The 16,743-nt window shown below is 47.3% G+C and overlaps 1 protein-coding gene across 19 annotated transcripts in view; it reads right to left on the bottom strand.

The window, feature by feature from the left end:
* PCDH15 (protocadherin related 15) overlaps positions 1-16,743 on the bottom strand; it is a 684,600-nt gene that overhangs the window by 31,753 nt on the left and 636,104 nt on the right. For all 19 annotated transcript variants that reach the window (XM_032115593.1, XM_032115587.1, XM_032115586.1 and 16 more), the window contains 2 exons: positions 11,139-11,354; positions 7,317-7,405 (listed from right to left, as the gene is read on the bottom strand). In XM_032115593.1, the coding sequence (XP_031971484.1) occupies positions 7,317-7,405; positions 11,139-11,354 (305 nt within the window). The remainder of the gene's footprint in view (positions 1-7,316; positions 7,406-11,138; positions 11,355-16,743) is intronic.

Below are 16,743 nucleotides of genomic sequence, written 5' to 3' on the forward strand. Positions count from 1 at the left end.
TGGGCTTTGAGGTCCCTTCCAACCCAAACCTTTCAGGAATTCTGTAACAGGACTTGCTGAGAAATGGGTACATTGCAGCCATTTTTGCAGGAAACCCCACAAAGCCCAGCAGAATGGCAGCAGTGTTCAATTTGAAATACACAAATTGCATGTTTAGGTTAAAACAGAGAATAAAATCCCACTGGAGACTGAAAAGCAGCAATTAAAGAATTCACTTAAAAATAGGGCAGTTCCCTGTAGAGTTGTTTGAAAAATCCTTCAGCTGAACTTGCGATGCTGAAAACACTGTAGTGTTTTAGAATTCCACTGGAAGTGGCCACTTGTTTGTAGTTGTACTCACAAGAACCAACTTTTTTTAGATTCCTCCTTATAAGTAACAACAGTGTCAGCAGCGCTGCTGTCCTGATCAGCAGAATTCAAATTAAAATGAGCCTGTCACTTGTTAATGCCACGAAGGTCATTTTCATCCTCCCACCAGCGAGAGGTGGAAGCAGGAGCAGAACAGGTGATGAGCCTTCCCAACTGCTCCAGCTCCACTGGAGCAGCTCAGCAGTGAGGAAAATGCCTCCCAGTGCATCCCCATGAGCACAGCTCTCCCAGTTCCCAGCAGTGACACTGGACAAGAGGATTTGCTCTGTCATTGAGGGATCCTGCAGCCCAAAGTTCCCTGAAAATCCTCAGGTGACTTTTTTTCATCTTTAGGTGTGAAAGAAATGGAAAGGCAAAATAATCCAGGGGTGTTGGCCTGCTGAGCTGGTCCTTGGCTGCGGAATTCTGCTCCAGGGAGTCCCAGAATGGTTTGGGTTGGAAGGGACCTCAAAGCCCATCCAGTGCCACCCCTGCCATGGGCAGGGACACCTCCCACTGTCCCAGGCTGCTCCAAGCCCCAATGTCCAGCCTGGCCTTGGGCACTGCCAGGGATCCAGGGGCAGCCCCAGCTGCTCTGGGCACCCTGTGCCAGGGCCTGCCCACCCTCCCAGGGAGCAATTCCTTCCCAATATCCCATCCAGCCCTGCCCTCTGGCACTGGGAAGCCATTCCCTGTGTCCTGATGCTACCCACTCTTGTGAAAATGCCACCCCCAGCCTTCTTGCATGTCCCCTTTAGCTACTGGAAAGGGGCTTTCAAAACATTCCTGAACTGGGACTTTCCAGAACACCCCTGAAAGGAGCAGACAAAAGCCCAAAACCTGGGATAAGGAACCACATTCCTGGCCTGCTTTCAGTGCCATGTCCATGTGTTTATATCCACACCTGAGGTTGCTGTACCCCCTTCAAGGCTACAAAACCCTGCAGAGCACCGGATTAAATTTAGGGGTTCACCCTGGCATCACAGCAGAAAGCTCTTTACTAATTTAACAGGCTGTTAATGTTTTTGGAGCACACAAAATACTTTAAGAAATGGAAAACAAAAAAAATCCCCCAAACATTCTTTCCTTCAGGACTCAAATCACCAAAGGCTTGGAGTGAGCAGTGTTGAAGACTCGATATCCTGCATAATTTTTGGCCAAAATTCTAGTTTCCAAAAATAACCTGGTACAATAATCATGACAAATTTGTATTCTAGGTATTTAAAAATACAAATTTGGCAACTGTGCAGAGCTGAGAGCATCCAGGTCCCCTCATCAGCATCAATACCAACTTGTCAAGTGCTTTAATGAACTCCTCGGTTCTGCTCTACTTCAGCCAATTTCTGGCTGTGTGGAGTCTTTGTGAGATTCATAATTGACCATGAAACTGCTGGATTTTCAACTGACTTTCCCAAAGAGACGAGGACCAATTCCAGCCCCTCTGGTGTAGTCAGTGAAAGATTTGGGGGGATACACCAGAGCTCCAGATTCCTTCCTACAACATAAATTGCATGTGCTATAAATTGTATAAATTATAAATTGCATTCCCTGAGAGAGCTCAGGGAAGGGTCTGCTCTTCCTGTGGTGCCTGAGGTTTATTCCAAGCCTCAAACCATCACTTTTTTATAAAACAGCCTTTCGCAAAGGTTATTTTTTTATCACACGTGTCCAGCAGGAAGGAGCAGCACTGAGCCAATTCCCTCTGCATAAAATAACATCCCCAATATTCAGAAAACAATGCAGAGCCAATGCCTTTATGCCTACTTCCCCTAATCCTGTAAAAGCAGAGAATCAGGAACCATTAAGGCTGGAAAAGGCCTTTAAGATTCAAGTCCCACTGTCACCCTAGCACCACCACAAGCAGATTGGATTGCACACCAGAGAGGAAATTTGCTTTCTTGCACACTGCTGAAGTTGCTTTCCTTCTCTTTGTGCTCATCCTGTAAAATCCTGCCCTCCAAAACCCCTACACACACTCCAACTTTTTATTTCAGCCTCATTTGTCCCAGTCACAGGAGGAACACTGCGCTCATCCAAAGAATAATACCCAGAGATATCTCCCCTCCGACCCCGAGGACAATCTCCAGATCTCAGCACAAAAGGGCTTTTCCTGCAATAGTCAGCAATTCCCAGGGAAAGTGGGAGTTTACAGCTTCATCCCAGAAGCCATGCACTGCATTAGAGAGCTTTGGAGAGATCCATCACCTCAACAACTCCGGGAGTCACAGAGAGCAGGAGCTCGCTGAACCAGGGCTCCCAGCTGCCAGGGGGAGTAGCAAGTGCAAAAGCTGCAGTTGTAGAAGCTTGGGTCTCTATTACCCAACTTAATAAAGGGGGCCTGCAGTTATTAATCACCCTGATTGCTCAGGAGGGAGGCTGAGGGCGGAACAGGCTCTGTGAACACTGCACCAAGGCACGGGACACTCTCCCAGCAAAGCCAGACTGGCTGGACATGAACTAGGACAATGGTGGCACATGTCCCTCTAATCTATTTATTTCATCAGATTGCATCTATTTAATCTAATTCAATAAATTCTGTTATTATCTAATCTATTCCTTTTCTAAGTCTGCAATTTAATTTGGAATGAAACATTACAGTGTGAAGGAGTGACAGAGAAAAAGGGGAGGGAGGTAAAGTGGAGGGACAGGAGCAAAGTGATCCCAAAATGTTCCTGTCATGGAGGTAAAGGGTAAAGGACAAGGCAGCTGACCTCAAAATGTTCCTGTCAGGGAGGTAAAGGGCAAAGGGTGAAGGACAAGGCAGCTGACCCCAAAATGTTCCTGGCAGGGAGGTAAAGGGTAAAGGGTAAAGGATGAGACAGCTGACCCCAAAATGTTCCTGGCAGGGAGGTAAAGGGTAAAGGGCAAAGGGTGAAGGACAAGGCAGCTACAGCTGGACCTGTAACTCAGGATGTTTCAGAAAGGCAGGAAACAAAGTGTCACCTGTGGAGAGGGCTCAAGGGCAAGGCCACTGCCACCACCCCAACAGACAAATGGCCCAGTCAGCTGTAATTAAGACTTAATTCAGTAATTACCTGGCAAAAATCATAAAGCACCAGGGTGTGACTTCTCCTGTGGGAAAAGTAATGATTCTGAGTGATTTACACCCTGCAGCTGAGATGTGCTAATTTTTTACCAATTCAGGGACTGAGGAGAAGAAAAAAAACAACTGCAGGGAAATCATCCGCATTCTGAAACACTTCCCTGAGGAGAGGACTGTGTGTTCCAGCTCCCAGATATAAAATTTATTGTCTCATATACTCTGATTAGACATAAAATCCTATATGATGCACAATGTACATGTGAGGTGTATTATGATCTATAATTTACAGCAGTATTTACTGCTATAGTATTTGATAACATCTCTTTTAAGTGCAGCACAGTTTCTGTGCATTGAAGAGAGCTCCTCTGAGGAATGATGGCAGTCAGCTTTAGATATGCAAACCATTAAGTTGGAAGGTTCAACGTTCATATTCCAAAAAACTCCCTCAGCAATAACTCCAAGGATCAGCACTTGATTCAACATTTGGATTCTCAGGGAAAAGCCTGCCTGGCCACTTCTGCATTGTGTTAAGAGGGTTCAGCATGGATTTTCCTTACCTGGGGAACTGCCTCATTCTTTGAAGAGCATAGAACTGAGTGAGAAAAGCATGGCTGAAGTGAGGGGAAAGACCCCAGGACGCTGCACAGGGAGAACCTGGGGGTCCTGATATCCCAGGGGCAGCAGGACAGAAGAGCATTCCCAGCAGGGCAGGGAGGGATCCTGCCCCTCTGGGCAGCCCTGGAGGCACCTCTGGAGTGCTGTGTCCAGCCCTGGCTCCTCAGCACAGCAGGGCCAGGGAGCTCCTGGAGCGGGGCCGGCGGAGGCTGCGCAGCTGAGGAAGGGCCTGGAGCATCTCCGTGCCCAGCACAGGCTGAGGGAGCCGGGGCTGCTCAGCCTCGAGAGGAGCCCCAGCTGAGAGGGGCCCTCAGCCCTGGCTGTCCCTGGCTGCAGGGAGGGCTCCGAGCAGGGCCCGGGCTCTGCTCCGGGGCCCAGCAATGGCACCAGAGCACCGGGCAGGGCCTGAGCCCAGCAATTGCCCTGCCCAGGAGGCAGAACTGCTGCCCTGGGCAGTGCCCAGCCCTGAGCACATTGGCCACAGAGGCTCTGGGCTCTCCTCCCTGGGGCTGTTGCAGAGCTGTGTGCACACAGTGCTGTGCCTGTGCTCCGGGATGGCCCTGCTGGAGCTGGGAGGTGCCACCAGGTGCCCTCTGTGCTCCCTGCAGCCTGAGCCCTCCTGTGACTCTCTATATTTGATCCAAACACTCATTTTAAGCCACTCCACTGTTCCAGCTCAGAGGAACTGATGTGACATCTCATCTATACAGGAGTGTACAGAGGAATTCACTTCCCAAGACACTTCTCTTCCCTGCAGGATGGGATAAGCTCAGGTCTCTCTTTGCAGTGAGGCTTATCTGACTTTAGGCAGAGCTTTAAGCTGCCATCACGTGAAAACCAAATAATTAAATGCTCTGAGAACCACACTGGGTGTTTTATTCCAGTTGAATTTCAGGAGTGGTACTCGATGATGCCTCTGGGTCACTTCCAACTGAGGATATGCTATGATTCCATGAAATGCTGTTCCTTGCCCAACAAACAAGCACTCCCCAAAACTTCCTTATTTCAAGAACCCTCTGGTGTCTGTCTCCACCAAGTCTTCTGAAGGTGAGGAGCACACTCCGAATTTTCCACCAAGCCTCAGCCTATTTTGTCTGCCCCCTCTGCAGCAGACAGAAATGGTCTCTCTGCACATCCATGATTCAAATGGGCAGGAGAAATGGCAAATGTGACATTGATGTGCAGCCCAGAGAATACGAGAAGCTCAATGAAATTAAAGCAGCTGGAGGAAAACATTGAATGGCTGCAAAAGATCCTACTGGAAGTGTCAGGGAAGACAAGTCCATCGTATCCCTCCAAAAACTCCCAAGCCAAATAGTGATGCTTTAAATCTTCTCTTCCCTGCTTTGCTTCCTCTGTGTGGACCATTAACTCCCACCCATCTCTGGCTGTGCTGAGTGTGGAAAAACTGAATTATAGAATTCTTAATACCTCATAACTCCTCGTGAAAATTACAGAACCTGGTATAACTTCTCCTCCAGAGTTGTTTCAACCACTCTTTATTTTATTGTGAAAAACCACTGTAATTCCACAAATGACCCATCTGCCCCCTTCCCTAACATTCCCCATCGCCAACTGTTGGCTAAATGTTCTATTTTCAGGGATTAATACTTGCCAAAATGAGAGGAGAAAGAGTTGAGTAACCTGCGTATTGACTAATTTAGTTCACAGCTCACAGAATGATTTGGAACAGATCTTAAAGATCATCTTGTTCCAACTTCCCTGCCACGGGTAGGGACATCTCTCAGTAGACAGTGTTGATGATACAGTTGTTTTATCTGTTAATTAATTACACACTCAATTTTTATATATTAGTGCATTATTTGAAGTCACAAAACTGCTTCGGCCTGAGACTCCAAATAATTTGGTTTCCCTTTGCCCGTGGTTGCACACAAAAAAATCACAAATTCTTATTTTATTTTTATGGGCTGCACAAATTACTAAACCTGCATAAAAACAGGGAGAGGGTGATCTTTTAAATTTAGGAAGAAAACATGAGAAATTTGAAGAGAGCAGTGTAATAAATAGATTTCTCTGTGAAACAGACCTTTGTACACATATGCAAAATTATTTCTGAGATATTTGTTCTCTGCAAATATTTTCAGGAATGAATGGGCCAATTTCAAAATAAGTTCTTGTAATTCTTCTGGCAAAGGTTGTCCTTAAAAACTTATTCTTAGAAGAGAAATTCCCCAGCTGCACTGAACTGTTTGTGAAGGTAAAGACTTCCCAAGCTGATCTGGAGAACTCAAAACCTGCTAATATTGTGGGGTTTTTTAACTTTCTGAAACTCATTCCAAAGCTTTGTTCACTGAAATACAGAATCACAGCATGGTTTGGGTTGGAAGTGACCTCCAAGGTCACCGAGTCCAACCATCAACCACCACCACCCTGTTCACCACTAACTCATGTCCTCATGTGCCACTTCCACATGGGTTTGAACACTTCCAGGGATGGGGACTCAACACTTGCTTGGACAGCCCCCTCCAGTGCTGAAACCACCCTTTCCATGAAGAAATTCTCCCTGAAATCCAATCTAAACCTTCCCTGGTGCAGCCTGAGGCTGTTTCCTCTCCTCTGGGCACTTGTTACCTGAGAAAAGAGCTCGACCCCACCTCAGCAGAACCTCCTGTTAGGAAGTTATTCCTGGTTCTACACAATTCCTCCTTTCATGAAGTTATTCCTGGTTCCAGGCAATTCCTGCTTTCAGGAAGTTATTCCTGGTTCCAGGAAGTGCAGTCCCTGTGAGTTCAGCCCGTTGCCTGAACAACTTCCTTGGTGGTTCTGACATTCGAATCTCTCGGAGCCAACTCCCACCTGGCCCAAAACAGACGGAGAAAAGGGGAACATGCCCCAAATCTCCAGGAGCAAATCCATCAGGAATTTTTCCTAGCCCAGTGAAGACGTGAGGCACTCAGAGACTTTTCCAACGAGTGGTTGCACCATCAACCCCAAAGGTATTTCCAGTTCCATGGAGAACAACAGGCAGGATGGACCAGACCTGTGGGAATCTCAGAGGTGCCACTCATCACTGATTGAAGCGACCAAAAAAGGGACAAAGATTGGTTATAAACTATTTCCTACAGCATTTCCTATCCTGCATTGTCTAATTTCATGACACCAAGTAGAGAAAACTGTCTCTGTGTAACGAAAAGAAGCCAGAAGTGCAAACCTGACCCCTGGGAGCTGCTGCTGATGTGGTGTCTGGGGGCTCTTATTGACCAGATAAAAGATCTCCCTCACTCCCCAATCCATCTAATCCCAAAGCCAGGGAATTGGCTGATATTTGTAGAGGAAATAAATTGATTACCCAATGAGTTGGTCCTTGTTTTGCTCCACAAGGGTGGGAGGAACGTTGGAGACGATCACTTGCATGTCCAACTGATTGACCACAGAGACCTGAAAAGAAAAGAGGGAAATTCAATCGGCACAGCCAGGCACAGCCCCCTCGCTATCCAACAGCAATGGAAAAATTCCTTTCCTGCCTCCACACCATGCCCTGACATCCGGATTTCTCCTTTTAATTCCAAATGGGAGAGCTGGGAAATCTTGCAGCCAAAGCACATTAACATCAGGCAAAGATTTAACTGGAATTGTAATTCCCGGTCTGCATCGGAATTATGGATTTTTAAGGTGGGGACAGCAAAAGCTGTTCTTAGTTCAGACTTGACTTAGAGAATCCCAGATCTCCCACGGGCTGTATTCAAAATTACTTCTGAACACTTGGGTGGTTTGGATGCCAGGAAAATCCTCCCTTGGAGCCATGCAATGTGCACCAAGGGAAGTGGAAATACAGGATTAATTCCATGAAATCAATGCTACTTTGTTAGAAAATCAGGACGGAAATTGTTCATTTACATTGAAGCGATCAGTGAGAGGTTCTATTTTAATCTCCAATTGTTTTAGCTTCTCCCTCTATCATAAAACTGCACATTTTACCATTGAGCTTTTTCCTTAAAAAACACCCAACCAAACAGGAAAAAATGCTTCTAATCCACTCAATGCTTGTGTGCTTTGTTGGAATAAAATTAAATTCCAGTTTTCCACTGAGGTGTGGAGTGACCTCAGACCAAATCTCCGGCAACTGGTATTTTTTACTACAAAGCCAATGCCACTCCAATCCTGTAGAGGATTCTGGAGGAAAATTTGGAAAACTAGGCAGTGTTAAAGCTGATAAATTTAAAAATCAAGGGTTAGTTGATTGTAAAAGAAATAAACAAGCCCTGATTTTCCAAAGAGGAGCCCTGGAAGCACAGCAGCAGAAAAGCCTGGATGTGCTTCCACATCAAACACCGATTCACCAGCTTTGAAGCTTAATTCAACTTTTAAATATTTAAATGTTCTTGAAATGTCATCAGATGCCCTGATCAGCACGTACAGGCTCCTGTGTAAGAAACACGGAATTATAATGAGCTCCAAATAAATTGTAGACTAAAATCATGCAGCGGAACTGGAAAGCAATGATTAATTTAATAGAATTAATTACATTAGCCAATTCAAGCAACCACTGTGCACCCAGGAACTGAGAACAGCATAAAGGCAACACCAAAACCAAAGGCAGTAATTCTTTTAATATTGAAGAAATGACAATTATCATCACTTGTTCTTGTACAAAACCAGGGATAAACACACATTCACGACAAGCTGTAGGAAACCAAGGGTGTTGGACAAAAATCAAGCGACATTTGAGGTTTCCATGGTAACATTAACTTGCTTGTTATCCCCATTTGTAAAGGCAGGCAAAGCAGAAAATTGTTGGTAACCTCTAGCCCACGATCCTGATCCCTTTGATCCCAAGCTTTGCTCATTAGGCACTTCCCAAGTTTTAAATCCATCAAGGCAGAGCCTACAGAGCCTTGATCATGATATGGTACCAATGGATTCCTGGGAGTAGCCGGGACCTGAATGAGGGGGGGCTTTGAAAGCCCCTCAAACCCAATAAACATTTGATTAAAGATGATATCCATGACATCATAAAGGTGATACCCATGATCTCAAATAAGGATAGTGAATATCCACTATCGACACTTCCTCGGCACCTTTAGGTGCTTCCTTGCAGCAAACTCATTTTAAAATGTAATTTTTAAATCTCTTTCCTCTCACAGATGCTGTGAAGGAAAATTCCATCACAAGGAAGCAAACTGTGGTGTCTGCCTCGAGCCATCCTGGTGTCCTTCCCATGGATTGTCCCCACCAGCATGAAGACCTTTGACCAGGGGATTTGGCAGGTCCTGCTGCTCCCAGAGCTGTGCAAGGCTCTGAGGAAGCATCCTGGTCCCAGTTCTGGAGGATACCTTGCTCTGCTCAGCTTCTTCCCAGTCTTGTCCCTCTGGTGGTGTCCTGCCTCTTCTCCCAAGACCTCCCCAGGGCAGTCCTATCCTGTTCCCCCACATCTTACTCTTTTGCATGGGAGTAATTAAATAATTTCCCTGTTCTCTGTGCACTTTTGGAGCTGGTTTTGAAAGAAAAAACACCTGAGAGCCTGAGCTCCTGACCCCACAGCAGGAAAATCCTGTTAACATCATGGGAAAGGATCTTGGTGTATGAAACACGCTTGGTGCATAAAATCAGAGCGGGTTGGGTTGGAAAGGACCTTAAAGCCCATCCCGCTCCAACCTCCTGCAGGGACACGTTCCAGTGTCCCAGGCTGCTCCAAGCCCCATCCAACATGGATTTGGACACTGCCGGGGATCCAGCCACAGCTTCTCTGGGCACCCTGTGCCAGGGCCTGCCCACCCTTACAGCCAGGAATTCCTTCCCAATATCCATCACATCTAGCCCTGCCCTCTGGCACTGGGAAGCCATGCCCCCTTGTCCTGGCACTCCATCCCTTGGAAATGGTCTCTCCACGTTTCCTGTAGCTCCTTCAGGTCCTGGAAGGTCACAGTGAGGTCACCTGGGAGCTTCTCCTCTCCAGGCTGAACAATCCCAGCTCTCCCAGCCTTTCCTCCCAGCAGAGCTGCTCCATCCCTCTGCTCATCCTGGAGCCTCCTCTGGACTCATTCCAGCAGGTCCATGTGCCAGTGTTCTAAGCAGGATGGGGGTGGTCTGGAACTGTATCTCCAGCTCCTCCAAGCTTCCTGAGAATGCCCCATCATTTTGGGAGGTCAAGCATGAGGGCCTCATCCTTTATATTTATTTGGTGAACTGCTGCAGCACTCCCACACCAAGGATTCTGGCTCTCATCCGTACCCTTTGACAGCGTTCCCATGAAGTGGATAATGCACTCCATCCCTTCCACATTATGCTAATATTGAGCCAATCCATCAAGTTTAGAGGCTTTAAGGAAATTTAGCTTGGATGCTTCCTGCAGCTGGACTAAGTCAGTGTCCTCTGTACAGCACAGAACCACGAGCCTGAGGCCTAAAGATGGCGCCAGTTCGGAAATGTTGCTTTCCCAGGGACTGAAAAGTTCATTCTCAGCCCAAAATTGTTCCTTGACATAAGCAACTAAGACAACAAGGACACGACCAACAGGGACACAGAATCCCAGAATCATTGAATGCTTTGGGTTGGAAGGACCTCAAAACTCATGCAGTGCCACCCCTGCCATGGGTGGTGGACACCTTCCACTGTCCCAGGCTGCTCCAAGCCCCAATGTCCAGCCTGGCCTTGGGCACTGCCAGGGATCCAGGGGCAGCCCCAGCTGCTCTGGGCACCCTGTGCCAGGGCCTGCCCACCCTGCCAGGGAACAATTCCTTCCCAATATCCCATCCAGCCCTGCCCTCTGGCACTGGGAAGTCATTCCCTGTGTCCTGGCACTCCAGACCTTTGTCTGGAGTCCCAAAGTCTCTCTTCCATGTTTCCTGTAGCACCTTCAGTGCTGGAAGGCCACGATGAGGTCACCCCAGAGCTTCTCCTCTCCAGGCTGAACAATCCCAGCTCTCCCAGCCATTCCTCCCAGCAGAGCTGCTCCATCCCTCTGCTCATCCTGGAGCCTCCTCTGGACTCGCTCCAACATGTCACAAAATCTTTTAGTTTAGGAAACCAAAAGATTTATTCCAGTGCCTTCAAAAAATTAAGCACAAGTTCTTTATGTCTTTTCTCTAGGCCTGCCTGGAATTCAACTTTCTGCAGTGTTTGAATTTCCTCAGGAATTATTCCATAGTGATAATCCCTGGCTGATACTTACGAGCACTTCTGCTTTGCTGCTCAGCCCTTTGCCGTAATCGTCAGTGGCAATGACCTGGAACTTGAAATAGGATCTCCTCATGTTTTTGAAGAGCATGGCAGTTTTGATCAGCCCCGTGTAAGCCTCGATCACAAAGCCTTCCTTGCCATCCTTGATGGGGGGAATGATGAGCCTGTATTGCATGGCACTGTAATTCCCAGTGTCCTTATCGTTGGCCTAATGGGGAAAACAAAACAAGCAAGGTAAAGCAAGGTAAATATGCTTGGAAGGAGTCATTAACCTTGTCCTTTAAATAAAGGTACATCTTGGCCCAGCAAATTTCTGCCACTCTGACATTTAAAACATGAGACTCCAGAGCACAGATATGGCTGCTACTGTAAATGCTTCATTTAACTTTGCTGCACTCAGTTTTGCTTTTCCAGCAATTTCTTCCTCCTCTGTTGGCACTAAACTGCTACAAAAGAAAGAAAGAAAGAAATTTAGAAAGTACAAAAATACAGGTTGACTTTCAAGTCTGCAACAATACCTGAGAACTGCTTAATTCTGAGAAACCTCCACTGCCAAATTCTCGTTGAAAAAGAACTATCAAAGATAAAACCATCTCAGCAACTCGTGCACAGACTTACACAAGAATATCCTTCATCTTAGAGATATTCTGATGGAGAACAGATATTTTTGGTGCAAACAAATAATTTTTTATTAAAATAAGGAAGGATTGAGTGGCATTCCCGCAGTGGTGCACAAGGACCTGCTGGGCACCCCAGTTCAGGACACAGAGCATATTCTGCAGCAGCACTGATGGAGGAGAGGTATTTTTAGAGCAATTTAACAATGTTTTATTAAATAAGGAAGGATTGAGTGGCATTCCTGCAGTGGTGCACAGGGACCTGATGTGCAGGACACAGAGCTGCCCTGGCACTGTCCTGTTGCTGAACTGGGTCAGGATGCAGAGCTGGCATCAACCAGGCTGCCACAGGAATTGTCATTCCACCTTCCTTGCTCCTGACAACCCCAGGTACTCTCATCCTGGCCTCTCCAACGCCATTCCTTATGCTCCTGTTCAACAGCAGCACAGGGAAGTGTATCCACAGGGAAGTGTTTCCAAGGACCCCCTACAGAGCTTTCCCATGCTCCTTCCAGGGATCAGCGAGGTGGAAGCTAATTAATACTGAGCACTCATTAGTCTTGGGCATGGCCTCAGCATCTGGGACACTTCAGGATCTATCAGCAGGTTTGTATAGAAATATTGGCAAGGCTCCTGAGGCTGTGGTTTAAGCTAATGCTGGAATAAAAAACAGCCTTTACTTTGAAAAGGTGCACGTAAAATCCATGGAAAAATCCATACTGTGCCACAACTTAAGCATGAAAAGCAATAAGGGTTTTGTGTCAGCATGAAGAGTTCACAGAATCATGGAATATCCTGAGCTGGAAGGGTCCCACAGGGATCACCCAGCCCAGTCCAGCCCCTGGCGCTGCCCAGACCCCCCAACAACCCCAGCCTGGGCATCCCTGGCAGCGCTGTCCAAACGCTCCTGGAGCTCTGGCAGCCTCGGGGCCGTGCCCATTCCCTGGGGAGCCTGGGCAGTGCCCAACACCCTCTGGGGGAAGAACCTTTCCCTAATTCCCAACCTGACCCAGCTCCAGTCATTCCCTGGGTCTTGTCCCTGGTCACAGTGAGCAGAGAGCAGAGCTGTTTATGAGCCACCACAGCTGCTAGAAAAGAATTATCTGTGCAAGGTCATTAAGCCTTCAATAGGGGGCCATTAATCATCATTAATTGTTTCCTCAACAGCACTGGAAAAGTTCTATATGGTGGAAATTGTCCCTTCTGTTTTTCATTTTCAGACAATTTTTCAGGGAATACCAGCACCAGATGAGCGATCCAGGTACTCAAAGCTGTGTGTGCTCCATGCTACTCCAACTCCTATCAGCCCAGATTCCCAGACGGAACCATCCAGCACTTAAAGGATAATATCCAGGCTGGTTGAGCTGGAAAGAGCAAACAGGTTTCATTCAGAGATGCCCAAAAGATGGAATGGTGTCCTGGAATGACACCGGCTGTCACTTGTCACCGATACACAACTGGTTCGATTCCCACCCTCTCTCGATATTTTGCTTTCTTCTAAATTCACAAACCTTCATCTGGTTCGGCTACCAAAAGCATAAATATAAAATGTGTTGCTTTTGTTCTCCAGCTCCGTAGTTTTTTTTCAGGCTTTTAAAATCGAGATTGCTGCCTCCTGGGTGAGCCCAAACTCCTTTATCAGCGATTTTAGGAAAGACGGGACGGTTAAAAAGCTTTCTGAAATTTACTCTGTTCTGTCAGTCAAAAAAAGAAAGATATCAGTGGGCTTTTCCAGAGCATTCCAGCTTTCCAACTGGCACGGGGAAATACAGCCCCACAACATCCCAGAGCCAGCAGATGGGAGCTTGACAGGTGGAGAGTCAGGAGAATTGTTGGCTTTCCATGTAAATATATTGCTGAAGGAAGAAATGAATGTGAAAACATGCTATGTCATAGAACCATGGAACTTTTAAGGTTGGAAAACACCTCCAAGATCACCCAATCCAACCTTTGATCATCACCTTGCCCATTAAACCACACTGTGCAGTGCCACACATCCACTCATTCCTTGAACACTTCCAGTGCTGGCGGCTCCACCATTCCCTGGGCAGCCCCTTCCAGTGCTCAGCCACTCTTTTATGAAGAAACTTTTCCTAATATCCAGCCTGAATGCAAGGAAATGGCTGGAGAGAAACACCAGGTTGATCTTTGGATAGTGAGAAACAAAGACAAAAATTAAAGCAGCACCTCAGCTATGCCTGGGGGGACAGGACACAGGGAATGGCTTCCCAGTGCCAGAGGGCAGGGATGGATGGGATATTGGGAAGGAATTGTTCCCTGGCAGGGTGGGCAGGCCCTGGCACAGGGTGCCCAGAGCAGCTGGGGCTGCCCCTGGATCCCTGGCAGTGTCCAAGGCCAGGCTGGACATTGGGGCTTGGAGCAGCCTGGGACAGTGGAAGGTGTCCCTGCCATGGCAGGGGTGGCACTGGATGAGTTTTGAGGTCCCTTCCAACCCAAACCATACTGGGATTCCAGGGTAAGTTCAGCTCACACAACACAGCTCAGGATAAAGCCATGACCAACCCAGAGAAGTCCCACCTGGCCAAACCCTCTGGTTTATCCACACTCAGCTTTGCATGTTGGTAATGGAGCTGGGGAGGAAAGAAAAGCAGAATTCCTGTAAGACCACACAGCACAAGGGACCCAGCAGCAGCCACAGGAGCAGTGTCTGATCTGGCTCCTTTGGGGTCATCCCTGAGTGAGCCAACCTTCTCAGGGAGTGCCCAGTGAAGTCCAAAGGCTCCTGAATGTGCCCTGGAGAGGAGCATGACGCCCTTCCAATAAAAAGCCAATTTCTTATTTAAAATGGATTTATGAGGTTGGTTCAGCTGGGTCAGAAGCCCGTCATATTTTTAATAGTAGCAAATTCTCTCTCAACAAAAGCTACGGCTTTTAATGGTCGCTGCTTTCAATGACACCAGAAATCAATTTCACCTTCAGCATTTCATGCCTGGAGATGTGTGTGACTAAAAACAAACAAAATTTGGATCCAAATTAAGGTATTGATGCTGCAGGCATGAGCATTAAATGAAGCCAGCCCTTTTGCACAAAACTCAGGGCACTGGAGCTCAGCGCTAATGAGATGTTTAAGTCTTCCAGCTGAGTTTAAGGCATTAAACTCCAGTGAAAGAGGCCTTTTGACATTTGAAGCTCACAGCTTGTAAAGTCCTGCAGAGTTCAGGTGCCCTGAGCTGGTGGACAGGCTCTGAGTTAATTGTCACCAGTTCTGAGAGCTCAGAGCCACCCCAGAGCCATCGGCAGCCTCAGCACCATCACAGCTCAGGCTCCCAGACATCCACCCAGAGATGAGCAAACAGGTGCCAAACAGCCTAGAAAAATGATCAGATTCCAGCTTCAAATATCTGAACTTTGTTGTTTGCATTCCCCCCTTTCTCTGCTCTTTGGATCAAACCTAAGGACACTCGGCTTGGCAGGACCAGGAGAGAGAGCTTATGAGCTGCTCCCAGGAACGCCCCAAACTTCTCCAATACAGAGGAAGGATGTTTGCTATTCCTGTAATTTGTCCTGAAGGTAAATATTTTTGACACTTCATTAGGAAGAGATCTATGACACCTCAGGAGCTGCATTATGACTGTCAAAGAAGAGAAAGAGCTGCACTTAATCTTAATATTCCAGCAGCATGGCTGCCTTTTGTTCTGTGCAAGAAATACAGATGTCTCCTAAATCCTGCTGTGATTGAGGGCTGTTAAATATGGATGATCTCAGGAATTACCAGGCCAAATTCCAGCCTCCTGTGATTGAGTTTAGGTGTGCCCTCACAAAGGGAGTTGGGTCAGCATCGCTACCACCCTCCCACACAGGAGGAGGAGGCACAAATCCTGGGGTGCTCCCTAATCCCAGCACAAAAGCATTGAGGATATTTTTACTCAGAGGGTGGGCAGGCCCTGGCACAGGGTGCCCAGAGCAGCTGGGGCTGCCCCTGGATCCCTGGCAGTGCCCAAGGCCAGGCTGGACATTGGGCCTTGGAGCAGCCTGGGACAGTGGGAGGTGTCCCTGCCCATGGCAGGGGTGGCACTGGGTGGGCTTTGAGGTCCCTTCCAGCCCAAACCATTCTGTTCTCTCAATGACCAACCAATTTTTTTTCCTTTTCTTTGTAAGAAGGCCGAAAAATGATGCCTTCAAAGCAAAAATTCATTCATCTCTGGCTCCATGTGTCTGCACAAACACAGCTCTGTGGCAGGACACCCAGGGAGGCTGGCAAACGCCAGCCTGTGTGACAGCAGCACCCTGTCACCAAAAATCACCAGCGGCATGTTTGGGATGAGCATAAAAATCATCAGTGACTGCAATTCTCGAAGCTGTTGCATAACCATTGATGATCCCAGTTTTTAGCATTATCAGCCCGAGCCTAATCCAGATTTGCTGCTGAGCATGAAAAGCAATTGTTAATTTGAGATGTTTTCCACCTCCCTCGCAGGGTCACCCTTAACCACGAGCCCGAGGCTGCTGAAGGGGCATGGAAAATGGCAGGATTGGGACTGGGCTGCTGAGGGATTTTTTCCCCTCTTCCTAGCAGATGGCAGCTCCAACGTTCCCAATTACCGCTGGCACATCAAGCAGCTTTTAGAACCTGGCTGGTTTTGCCATAGGAATTTCCAGATTGCTGCAGGTTTCCAGTTCTGCCGGCACAGCCGCCCCTGTGCTGTTTTAGGGGAGGTTTCACTGGGTGTTCTACAGCCACCTAAGCCGGGAAATTTGGTGTAACCATTGCAATTTTCCTTAATTTCCTGCATTTCTTCACTTCCATGCTCTTTTACACCCTCAGCTGGCTGAGGCCCTTTGGAACTCCTGCCCCTCACCTTGGTTTGCCAGGGGCTACCTCAGGAATTTGTAGCCTTGAATTTGCAGCCTTGAATTCATACTCATATACATATTGATATTTTATTAATAATATATATAATATGTAATGTATAACATGTAATATATAATATGTAATATATAATATGTAACGTATACTTA

The sequence above is a fragment of the Corvus moneduloides genome, chromosome 8 (assembly GCF_009650955.1).
Source record: "Corvus moneduloides isolate bCorMon1 chromosome 8, bCorMon1.pri, whole genome shotgun sequence".
NCBI classification, from domain to species: Eukaryota; Metazoa; Chordata; class Aves; order Passeriformes; family Corvidae; genus Corvus; species Corvus moneduloides.